The sequence below is a fragment of the Myotis brandtii genome, unplaced genomic scaffold (assembly GCF_000412655.1).
Source record: "Myotis brandtii unplaced genomic scaffold, ASM41265v1 scaffold363, whole genome shotgun sequence".
Taxonomy (NCBI): Eukaryota; Metazoa; Chordata; class Mammalia; order Chiroptera; family Vespertilionidae; genus Myotis; species Myotis brandtii.
The window spans coordinates 4,411,284-4,423,675 of record NW_005363938.1 but is presented as its reverse complement, the minus strand read 5'-3'; the positions used below and the strand labels follow the sequence as shown (position 1 = coordinate 4,423,675).

At 41.7% G+C, this 12,392-nt stretch overlaps 1 protein-coding gene across 1 annotated transcript in view; it reads right to left on the bottom strand.

Annotated features, from left to right (window-relative positions):
* Positions 1-4,164: 4,164 nt before the first annotated feature.
* Positions 4,165-12,392, bottom strand: part of GBAS (glioblastoma amplified sequence) — a 31,466-nt gene continuing 23,238 nt past the window's right edge. The window contains exons 9-11 of the mRNA XM_014544396.1: positions 8,762-8,856; positions 6,584-6,667; positions 4,165-5,318 (exon numbers count right to left, since the gene is read on the bottom strand). Of these exons, the coding sequence (XP_014399882.1) occupies positions 5,254-5,318; positions 6,584-6,667; positions 8,762-8,856 (244 nt within the window). The 3' untranslated portion in view covers positions 4,165-5,253. The remainder of the gene's footprint in view (positions 5,319-6,583; positions 6,668-8,761; positions 8,857-12,392) is intronic.

Below are 12,392 nucleotides of genomic sequence, written 5' to 3'. Positions count from 1 at the left end.
TACTTGAAAAATATATAATATAACCAAATAATCAAATTTGGCCAAGTAATCAGGTAATTATTTAGCCAAATAATCAAATTGGCTGAATCAGATTTCCTTCAACATCAGAATTTCTATGGGGAGACATGGGATAGGTCTGGCAACATTTAAATGAGATCACCAACAAGGAGGCGCTTGTTCCCCAGTTGTTCCTCGTTGTGAAAGCTCCCTGGCAGCTCTCCTAGAAGCCGTTTGGCGGCATTTGGACTCGAGGCAGTGCTGTGCTCTGGGCAGGACCGGGCAGGCCAGGTCTGTGAAGGACGCTGCCAGCTGCTTCGGCTTTGCCAACACCCAGTGTGCATGAGCTGGAGCAAGTCCTCGCCGGGGTAGGCAGAGGCCTGAGAAGCTGTGGCCCTGGGAGCCTGCTATCCACAGGGAGTGGCCTGAACTGAAGGTGCACATTGAATTTGGCTCTGAGGAGTCTGATCTGCTGAGAAATCGTGATACCCACATAAAGCCTTTTATAGCGGCGACACAACCCCTCCTCCGGCCCACAGGCTCCCCAGCTCCCAGCCAGTGGCACAAAGCAGCTCTCACAATTCCTTCTTTGTTGTGGCCCAGGGGTGAGTTTGAAATGAGGCAACAACTGCGCCCACCTCTTTCATGCTTTTGTTAAGATCTTTCTTTATTCATTAAATTAATTGTGAAGAGTTTTAGAACATGCACAAATCTACTAAACATTAAGCACCTTTTTTTTAAAGTTCTTTATTTTTTTTTATATATATATTTTATTGATTTTTTTACAGAGAAGAAGGGAGAGGGATAGAAACATCTATCAGCTGCCTCTTGCACGCCCCCTACTGGGGAATGTGCCTGCAACCAAGGTACATGACCTTGACCGGAATCGAACCTGGGACCCTTGAGTCCTCAGGCCGATGCTCTATCTGCTGAGCCAAACCAGTTACGGCCAAAGTTCTTTATTGTAAGTATCATGCTTTTCTGACTCATGGGAAACCGCTACAGAATGGCTCTCCCGGGAGTGATGTATGTGGCTCCACTGGGACGGGGCTCAAAGAGGCGGCGGTATTACGTGTCTTCCTATCCTGCGACACGTCTGTCTTGCTGATTATCAACACTGCTTATGTAAACAAAACAGGGAGGAGTAGGAGTCATAACATTAAGAACTGAAATGTGTCATGGCATTAAGTTAAAACAAGTCCCTCAAAACTTTTATTTGCTTAGAAAACCAAGGCAGCCCTGTGGCCTTCATCCCCTTCCTCACCCCCACCTCCTTAGGTGAGACTCCTGCTGTGATCCTTCTTTCTCTTGTACTTGGAGACAAGTGCTTCTGCTTGCCACCTAGGGAGGCCCACCTGGCTGCCACTCCCAAAAGCAGGGGGCAGGATGCTAGATCTGGGGCAGGGCTGCAGGGATTCTGGTGGTCAGCCTCAGAAGGGATGGCGCATACACGATGGCTTTTGCCTCAGGATCTTTATGATCAGGTTCAGAAAACGTGGGGAGTTATCTGACCACCGGTCACACTGTTTATTTCATTTTCCAAGATGTTTTTATGTTTTCTCGCAAACATCACGACCCTGAGGCCAGCAGTATAGAAATCACGGTCCTCTTTTTAACAGATGGGAAACGAGCTCACAACCGTTAATGGTCGCATTCAGAGCTGGAACCCAGGCCATGATTCCACAGCATTCCTTATCTGCTTCACTAGAGTCAAGCCAGGAGCTTATTAACATTGTGATCACAGGTGTCAATATATATTAATCCAGCAGAGATGAAATCTGACCTCCTAGAATGGAAGGCCTGTTTTGCAAAAAATTTGTTTCATTTTTAAAAAAAATGGCCGAGACCGGTTTGGCTCAGTGGATAGAGCGTCGGCCTGCGGACTGAGGGGTCCCGGGTTCGATTCCGATCAAGGGCATGTGCCTGGGTTGCGGGCACATCCCCAGTGGGGGATGTGCAGGAGGCAGCTGATCGATGGTTCTCTCTCACCGATGTTTCTGACTCTCTATCTCTCTCCCTTCCTCTCTGTAAGAAATCAATAAAAAATATTTTTAAAAAAATGTATTTTTATTGAGTTCAGAGAGGAAAGGAGAGAAACATCAATGATGTGAGAGAATTATTGATTGGCTGCCTCTTGCACGCCCCACACTGGAGCCTGCAACCCAGGCATGTGCCCTGACTGATTGAACTGTGACCTCCAGGTTCATAGGTCGAGGCTCAACCACTGAGCCATTCTGGCCGGGCTCAAGTTTCATTTTTTTTTTTTTTCTAAATATATTTTATTGATTTTTTACAGAGAGGAAGGGAGAGAGATAGAGAGTTAGAAACATCGATGAGAGAGAAACATCGATCAGCTGCCTCCTGCACATCTCCCACTGGGGATGTGCCCGCAACCCAGGTACATGCCCTTGACCGGAATCGAACCTGGGACCTTTCAGTCCGCAGGCCGATGCTCTATCCACCGAGCCAAACCGGTTTCGGCTCAAGTTTCATTTTTAATGGTCACTGAACTCTGGGAAAAGTTTTAGTACTAGTTGCTCAGTTTCTAATTCTGAACATAATTCTATCCATGTTTATTGCCTTCCTTTTGAATTTTTACTGAGCTTTAGGCATATTAATTTCTAAGGAACTTGCATCAAAAATAGTATGACTAAAGCCCTGGCCGGTGTGGCTCATTGGTTGGGCATCGCCCCGTGCACTGAAAGGTTGCCTGTTCCATTCCCAGTGAGGACACAAGCCCAGGTTGCAGGTTTGATCCTGGGATTGGGGGTGTGCAAGAGGCAGCTGATCAATGTTATGCTCTCACATCAATGTTTCTCCCTTCCTCTTCTAAAATTCAATGAACTATTCTTTAAAAAATGTGTATGAATAAAGTCCCTGCCCTGCTTTCTGAGAGTCCCAGTTGTTTTCTAATGAGAGCTGACAGTCTCCATACTTTCTATTCCTTCCTTCCTTTTCTCTCTCCTTTTATTTCCTCTCATTCCTTCTATTGATTCATCAAACATATTATCAAACATCTATGTCTCAGCCAGTAATCAAAAGTATAAATTTAAGAAAAAAAGTTTAATGTAGAACTGAAAAAGGCAGTTGTGAGAATAAGAGAGAAGAAGCAGGTTCAGCCAAGTGTGGGTCCATGAGGCCTTTTAAAGGCAGTGTTATGCCCAGATTTCAAGATTCCCAAGAAACCACACCAGGGAGCCAGCCATGTCCGATGCAAAAGCATAAGAGTCTGTATTCGAGCTAGCTCGGCTCCCCCACCTCGCCGACACAGCAGCAGGAAGCAGAGAGAGAGAACTCTGTGTGGAGAGGGGTTTTATAGGGGGTTGGAGTAAGGGGAGGAGAAAGGGCTGTGGGCCTTGCCGATTGGCCAGGCACAAGTCGGTGTCTTGTTCCTGGGTGTGGCTAGCAGAGGCTTAGACTTCCGGGAAGAAGCTCCTTGCCAAGCACATGGCCAAGGTAAGATGGAGGGCGTAGCACTTACCCTGGGGCAAGATGGAGGGCCTACCCCTCGCCCTTTCAGGCAGTAGGGTGGTATCACATGAATGACCATTAAAAATGAGTTGGCTTATGTAAGTAATATTCGCCAGACTTATACTCAATAAATGGGAAATGAGATCAGAAGTTTTTAATATTGCCCGAAAATTAATAGTGGTACAAAAGAATACAATTTATTCTATTCAGGGGTTTAATAAAAGGATTTCACAAAGTGGGCAGGAAATGCTAAAATAAAGTGATACTTTGATAAATTAGCTTCACCAGCAAACTGCTTTTCAACAGTTTTTCTACCTCTTCTTTCACACCCTTAGCAACATTAGCACTCGATGATGGCCTCTTTATGCTTTAAATTGTGCTAATCATCCATTTAGCAGCAACAAGAGCAAAAACACCCACAAAAATATTCACATCACAATTTCTTGGGATTTTAACAAAGGGAGATTTAGCAGTAAACGGAGAGATGCCTTTTGTCATGATGATGTACCCATATGAAAGGTCTGTTTAACAAGCAAGACATTTTCTCTGTGATCAACTTGGGAGATGTCTGAGAACCAAGGTTTGACTGTATTTTACTCTGTAGACTCACATATGACCCCTGAACTGGGACAAGCTATTTTTCAAGAGCGACAGGGTCATTTTCGGCACAAGTTCATAAAAAAGATCGCAATCATGTCATATGTGAAAAGTCAGAGAATTTTATTGACTTTTATATGTTCTTGGAGAAAATCATTCACATGTAAAAGTTTGAAATTTGATATGAGATTTAGTCACACTTTATTTTACACATAAATTACTTAATTTGGGGATCAGACAATTTCTCATTTCAAGAGGACTTTTACATGATTACATTCACAAAACTGGCACACTATATTAAAAAACGAAATCAAACAGAGCTAGACAAGTATGCAGCTTTATGCCAATTGAAATCTCAGCACACACCACTCCTCATGCATGATTGTGGAAGTATCTGCTGTGACCTTACTAGAATATGAATGGACAATATCTGAGGTCATGAATGATTGTTTATAAAATAAAACCTTTCTCAAGTGCTTCTCATTTTGTTATAGAAAAATATTACAAATAAAAATTAGTACTATTCAAGGTGTCCATTTCAAAATCACATGATATACAGGTTCAAGCCATTTCCCCTCTCATATAGAGACATCACCTCACGCTGCGAAAGGACGGAATCAGCCTCAATGTACCCTGGCAGCGTGACCAGCTTAGTAATGACATTCACTATGCCGACTGATTGAAAATGGGAGTGAATGAAAACAGTCAGATTGGGTTTACTCATAATTTGTTCTTAGTCTGAGACTCAAAAAAACTGCCAGAGAAACATGACAAAATTTGTATTTCTTCCTGATACAAGAAATTTGTCTAAAAATCTGTAACTATAAGACAGATTTGCTTTTTAAAAGAAATGATTAATATTTTTTTCATGGTTAGATTCTTATTTAGAGAGGATTCAAATTTTTAATTTGGGCCCTCTTTTCCTGGAGGGTGGGAAGGATGGTTCAGTATTACCAGGTTTATTCAACAAACACAGGGGTGTTTCAAAGAGGACTACAGAGCACTGTTACAATCAAACTGTAAGTTTCCTTTTCTTAGACTTAGGTAATTTTTAAAGAAAAGGGATCTCTCATAAGCTATATACAGCAGTTTACACTTCAGTGTTTTTCACTTGATATACAGTTAAAATTAATTTATGACAAATACTTGTCACATGAATTTATGTAGGCACATCTAAACTCTGCAGCTCTACTGGAGGGGAGAGGTCTTCTGTGGGATCATGATTCTGGATTCCATTTCCTGAATAAGTGGAACTGAACACAGGGTCAAGGTTACTGTGCTTGTTCTTTTCTGAACAGATAATGGTAAATATACATCAACAAACAGGTTTCTGAGAATGTTCAGGGTTGTGCTGCTTGAAATCACAGAATAAAATATTGGAAAATACAAGATAATGACAGATCAGCTAGCATCCTATAAAATGTTATTAAAATTATAACAGATTCTGTCTAGAGATGTGTGTAACTTGTAGGAAATTAGGAAAATAGTGTTTTCTCAAAAGGTTCTTTGAACTAAAATAAATTTATATAAAAGCAAATAATGTTGCACCTAACTGTATTCCTACACTGTACTTATAAAACTCACTGCAGAGTAGAACACACCTCTGAAAATTGATGGAAGTGTAAGAATAAGCAGCAAAAGACACAATTATATGTCTTATTTTCTAGAACAAATTACTCCTTGATTTTTTTGGCAGTACATGGGCATAAATGTACTTACATGCAACATGGCTGGTACTTATTACCTATATTGGTAGGCCAGGTTGTATTTAGCCCTATTTTTCTTATAAAGATCAAGCAGCCATGCTTTCATAGTACAGATGTATGTGGTTATACATGCATCACAGGTATACATGTATATACAAACACATACACGAAAGTCTAAATATCAAGTTAAATTTCAAAATTACTTTTTAATTGCTGTATTAAAATTTAATGATTTTGTGAATGCACAATTTTGTTGAGAAAGGAAAAGCTTAGGAAATTTTTAAAATAAATTTTCAGAGAATATAGAAATGTGCAAAAAAAAACTAATGATGTAAAATTTACAACATACAAGGGTCTGAAAACTGTACCAGACAACTACATACGTTAAAGAATGAATATTCTTCTTTATTGAAAAAAAGTGATGTAACTATTAAAGAAAAATTTGACTCCCTTGCCACCCCAACCTTATAATTCACCATCTAGAACAATATACTATTTTAAAAAGGTACATATTGCCCTAACCGGTTTGGCTCAGTGGATAGAGCATCGGCCTGCGGACTCAAGGGTCCCGGGTTCAATTCCGGTCAAGGGCATGTACCTTGGTTGCGGGCACATCCCCAGTGGGGAGTGTGCAGGAGGCAGCTGATCGATGTTTCTCTCATCGATGTTTCTAACTCTCTATCCCTCTCCCTTCCTCTCTGTAAAAAATCAATAAAATATATCTTAAAAAAAAAAAAGAAAAAGAAAAAAGTACATATTAGCTTCGAGGTGAATGATAATAAAACAATAATGTGAGAAGAATAAAATAGTACCTGTATAATACACCAATTCTTCCCAGCCATGTTTATGCCATGCTGCGTTCCGTATATCTTCCCTTGTCTGAAGGTCCTTGTAAGCTGAAATAACCACACAGAAAAAAAACAAGATGTAAACCAAACAGAATGCCCTACATTCCACTCGTACACCACTAAGTATTGACCCAGCTGCTCATCCAGTTTTCACGGAGACTACTTTGGGAATTTAGTACCAACTTTGGGCAAAGTGAGGGTGAGTTTCAAAGACAGGTAATTGAGAATTCATCTCTGCATATCTCAATACTCTTCTGTATAAACTAGGAAGCGGGGAGTGAACACTTGCGACACAGACTGGGGACGAAGGAGGAGGGAGAAGGGCACTGCCTAAGAAGACACAGGAGTAGAGTCTGGCCTCTCTTGGACACTGAAATCACGTTGTTCCTGGCCTCTGTCTGCGTGAGGCGGATCCTGGTGGAACTCTCACCCTGCTGTTGCTCCCTGAAGCCTCGCATCCTCTCCATGGGACAGAGTTAAAGGCACTGTCCTGTGTCCGCCACAGCCTGTCGGAGCTTTGCCCCTCACACTCTAGTGCCTGCCTGTGTCTATCTCCTGACTCCTTCACCTGGGCGTCCCCATTCAGACATGCTGTGGGCATGGAAGTGAACGGAGTGTGCACATGGTGTGACCTCCGGTTGGGAGTCAAAGCACATGGTGACCCTGACCTATCAAGTACATCCCTGTGCGGCTCATGTATGGAGTATGTCTAGGAGGATGTGCAGGAGCCACTCCCGGAGGCCTCTCCAAGCTCAGAGGACGAGAGTGAAGAGGCCTGACTTTTCAGTTTATATCCTCTGGACAGACCATACACTATTTAAAACATAAAAACGACTCCACCCCTACCTCAAATCAATGAAGGTTAGATTTATATAATCTTAAAAGGCAGGAACACAACACATTTCTTAAAGTTCTGTCTCCAAACCTACTACATTTGAAAACGCTTACACTTATGAGGTCAAATCTCAGCTAGCGAAAAACCCAGGACACTGCTGTCCCCGAGGTTCCGTGGAGATGCGGGTTATTTGTGGCATCTGTCATTGGGTGCAAGGTTTTCAGTCTCCTAAATGCCCGGGAAGCCCCACGTGTGCAGCTGAGATGAGCACCTGGTTGAAGCAGTGATTGGTGGGGGGTCTCCTCTCCAGACCCTGGTTTGCAGGTTGCTCCAGGAACACAATGTAAAAACTACTTTTCTACCTCAGCTTAACCATCAGTCTTAGGCCCTTGGTACATACTCTACCATTCAGCCAGTCTGCTCTTTGTAGTTTCCTGAGCCCTTTTTCTAACTTCTCATGTCTCCATCACTGTTCTAGTCTTTCCTTCCCACGGTTACCTGCCAATCCCATCTAGATCCTAAGTTTAGCTACTATTCCACCTTTTATTAATTTTCGCCCTGTGTTATCACACGCTGCCTCGGGGCATGTCATTCACCTTTGTAGGTCACCGTACCTCTGTAACCCAGACAAGCCAACACAGCAGGCAGGGTGTGGCACCTGGTGGGACCAAACAGGTCAAACTCACCCTTAGTTCATTGATATGGTCTGGAAATAAGTTAGGCTTTTCATTTCTTTAAACTTTAATAACCATTTACAAATGTGCCCAGAATGTTCCTGTTCCAGCAGGGAGATAGACACAGATAGCCACAGCTGTGACTACTGGGGCTCAGGAGAGTGACATGCACTTCGGGGGGAGGGGGAACACTGAGTCAGGCCTGAAAGATACCGAAGAAGGAAAAGGCCAGATGAGAACAAGACCCCGACAGGCAGTGAGTTCACGTGCAGGGAGCTGTCTCTGAGGCAGCAATGGAGAGGGTGCAGGGTCCAGAAAGGATGGTAGGGACCATGCCGTGAAGCACTCAGTAGCTTTACCATCTTGCTTCTGCCATGGTTGCTGACTTCACCTCTCTGATTCCTTTCACCATTATTCCCTCCTGGATGATCAGTTTACCAGAAGTCTATGGACACTTTTGCTGTTGACCTCTCATTCCAGACAGCCCAGAACTTAGCTTCCATTGTGACATTTGCATTTGCTACAGTTTCAGATGACTGAGTTGAGATACCCTTTACTGCCTAGTACATTTTATTTAGTAATAAACTGTGAAGTCCCAGTAACACAAAAATGAAGGAATAAAACAATAAATACCCCAAAGATGATGCACCATGTATAACTGCCCAATCTGAGAGAAGAATCCTCCAACAGCTTCATCACCATCCTGTCTGAAGCGAATTGCACGAGCCCTGCAAGGAAAAAAAAACAAGGTTCAGACATTGAATTAGGATGGTCACAACAATCAGTAAATTTCCTCCATACTCGGAACAAGTTTTTCAGAATAAGACTAATTTTTTTTAAATTATCAGATGCAATCGAAAGTTATTTTAATATATGTAACATGTAAACGTACCTTTCTATAGCTATACTAGCCATTTTTATGGGTAAACATTAATGACTATTAAAATAAAAACATGAGGATATGTGGTTGCACTGCTGATTCTTTTTTTTTTTTTAAATATATTTTATTGAGTTTTTACAGAGAGGAAGGGAGAGGGATAGAGAGCCAGAAACATCAATGAGAGAGAAACATCGATCAGCTGCCTCCTGCACACCCCCTACTGGGGATGTGCCTGCAACCAAGGTACATGCCCTTGACCGGAATCGAACCTGGGACCCTTCAGTCCACAGGCCAACGCTCTATCCACTGCGCCAAACCGATTAGGGCATGCTGATTCTTCACATAAAGTCAAGAAAGGTGGCAGAGGATAGGACCAGTGAACTGAATACATTGTTTGCGGGTAGTTTTTATCGCGCGCTAACAGGTGGCGCGTGGTGCGTGCCATTTTTGCTAATTTTTTGCGCAAATGGCAACGTTCAGTAAAATTACGATAACTTTAGTTTACGTATTTATACGTTACCCGAATTCTACCGCTAGTCTATAAAAAACGTATTAATACGTGTCCCGTGCTCTACTTACTACCAGTCAACGTAAAACGTATAAATACGTTTCCCGCATACAATGTGTATGAATGGCTTCTTGCAAAACTCGCTGAAAGTGAGGGAAACCTGGGTATGAAGACACCCGAGATGCCACAGGGAGAACGGGTTGAGAGATGAAGGAAGCACACCTTCACAGCAGTGGGAGACAGTGACTCGCAGAATCACAGGAGCTCTCTGAACTATAAAGGCGATTTGCCACCTCTCGGGAAGCACACAGGACCATGAGGGTGGGACTTCTTGGCCACACAGCATCAGGATCAAAACTGAAGCTTCTGCTGGGTATTTCTTCTTACCAGAGCAAACCATTAGGAAAATGAGTATCAAATGGCATTCACTGTGTATTGTGTGGAGGAAAGTATGGACATACGTTGTCTCTATTTGTTTAACATGAAATTGTGATTAAATTGGTTGACAATTGGCATCTGTCTTTAACTTTCCTTAAGACTTCCTATTGCAAAAGGTATCAGCTCTTCAAACACCTTCTTTCATATCTGCTCCAGGTACTTTATTTTTATATTTAGTGATGCATTTGAAATCCTAAAAATATTTTGAAATGTACATATTTTCCAAAAGCAGTTTTCTAGAATCAAAGCTGAAAAAATTTATATCAACACTACCTAGGCTTTCCATCGTGGTCCCAGAGTTGGCAGGACTTGGGAAGATGGGTTTATTCTAATTCACTGTGAAGAGCTGGAGGCATATGAGCAAGCATACCAATCTACTAATATGTACAGTGAGACATAACCCTCTAGGGATGATTTTCAGTTGAACTGATTAGTGAATTCCCTTCCTGGAGGCAAACTTCATAGCAACTGAATTAGAACATCACCAAAGGGTCAGGGGGTAGGGGTTAGAGCAAGGGCAACCTGTGGTGGGAGGGAGGAAGCCAGGCTCCTTAAGATCACTTTGCAATCCTCCGCTCTCATCCACGTGCCCCATGCTTTCAGGTTCTTTTCTGGTGAAGGAGGGATCTCTTGTTATTGCCCCCATGGGTTACCCCCAAATGATATTAAATTCTTTAACTTTTGCATTTAGAATTAATTGATCAATGTCTTCACAAAAATTACAAATCTGATTGGTAAATTATAGAGATTAAGCAAATCACATTAACGTGCATTCTAACTCAGAAGGAAAAAATACTCCTTCATTGCCAGTGATAAATATTCAGGATTATTCATTTCATTCTGAATTTTCCCAGCTCAGTACAGTGGGCAAAGAAGACATACTTGCCTTAGCCTGGTCATAATCAGAAGCATGTAGTGAAGAGGAGATCACCATCTTAAAATAGTTACCTATGTGCCAAAATATAAATTGAACGCTGAGCTGGTTTTATAAGTAGTTTTCAAAATAACTGAAGAATAATCTCAGTTCTTCCTCATGGATTCCATGGTGGGCAAGTTTTAATTAGTAACAGACAAAAAAACAACAACAAAAAAAACCACCAACAACCCCAGAACAATCCGACTCTATGGACAACTAAATTATAACATATACAAGCTCCTCTCCCCACTCAAAAAAACCCTTAATAAAACGGTGCCTGTAATAGTATATGAGGGAAAGTGAGTTTGCCACCCCAAATTTTTTTTTTAAGTGTTTGATTCCACAAATTTCAGAGAATAAACAGATAATCCCATCATCCTAATATTCTCTGAGTGAAGAAAATCAGATTTTAATATATGATGACCTAAAATCCTAGTGCCAGGACTGAAGGCAATAGGAGGAACAGTCATCAAGATTTTTGAGACATTACTTTAAATTGGTTATTTTTAGGAAATGAAAGACTTCCCCTAACTGCCTAAGAGAATTTAGATAGAGGACATGCTACAGGAAGGGAGCTATTGGCAAAGATAACTACAGTGTAAGACGGACCAGGTGCCATAGACGGGAAGCAAGGCCTGTTTGGTCAAAGTCCTCTCTGTGTCTCACTATTAAAGATGGCCCAGCAAACACTTTTTTTTTTTTAGCAAATGTTTGCTTTTTCATCTCCATGTGAATTGCCTTGCTGCCTTTGAAGTCCCAAACCACAACTCTCCCTTCTCTTTGGCTTAAGATGGCATAGAAGCCTTAACTGCCAGGTACATCCTAGGGTCTCATATTCTTATGGAACATACATAATAAATTTGGTCATTTTCTCCTATCAATTTGTCCTATGTTAATTTGATTATTAGTCCAGCCAGGATTTAAAAGGGTGGGAGGAAAATGTTTTTTTCCTCCCGCATATGTACAATCAAATATATATTTCTTAGTTTTCAAAATAAAGGAATTTCTAACTTTGCATTCTTTAACCTTTGATGACCTAAAAAGAAAAGACTCATTAGAAATAAAGATCATAGAACCATTTTTTGGAGCTAGAACAGTTCTTAAAAATTATCTAGTCCAATGCAAGAAATTTTGTAATAGAAGAACATATATGTTGAAAATAAATAAAAGTCACAGGTTCTCCTTTAAGGATAAAGATGAACCAAGGGTCAATAGCTGACCAATGGCTAATAATCTACTCTTGCATACCTCTTAATTATTGAGGCTTTATATTATTATACTAGAGGCCCAGTGCACGAATTCATGCACTGGTGGGGTCCCTCGGCCTGGCCTGCAACCTCTTGCAATCCAGGACCCCTCGGGGGATGTCCGACTGCCGGTTTAGGCCCGATCCCATGGCGATTGGGCCTAAACCGGCAGTCAGACATCCCTCTTGCAATCTGGGATGCTGCATGCACCAGTGACGATACTTTTCATACAGGTGAAAGGCATCTTGCTGCTGTATGGGCAGCTACATTTTTTT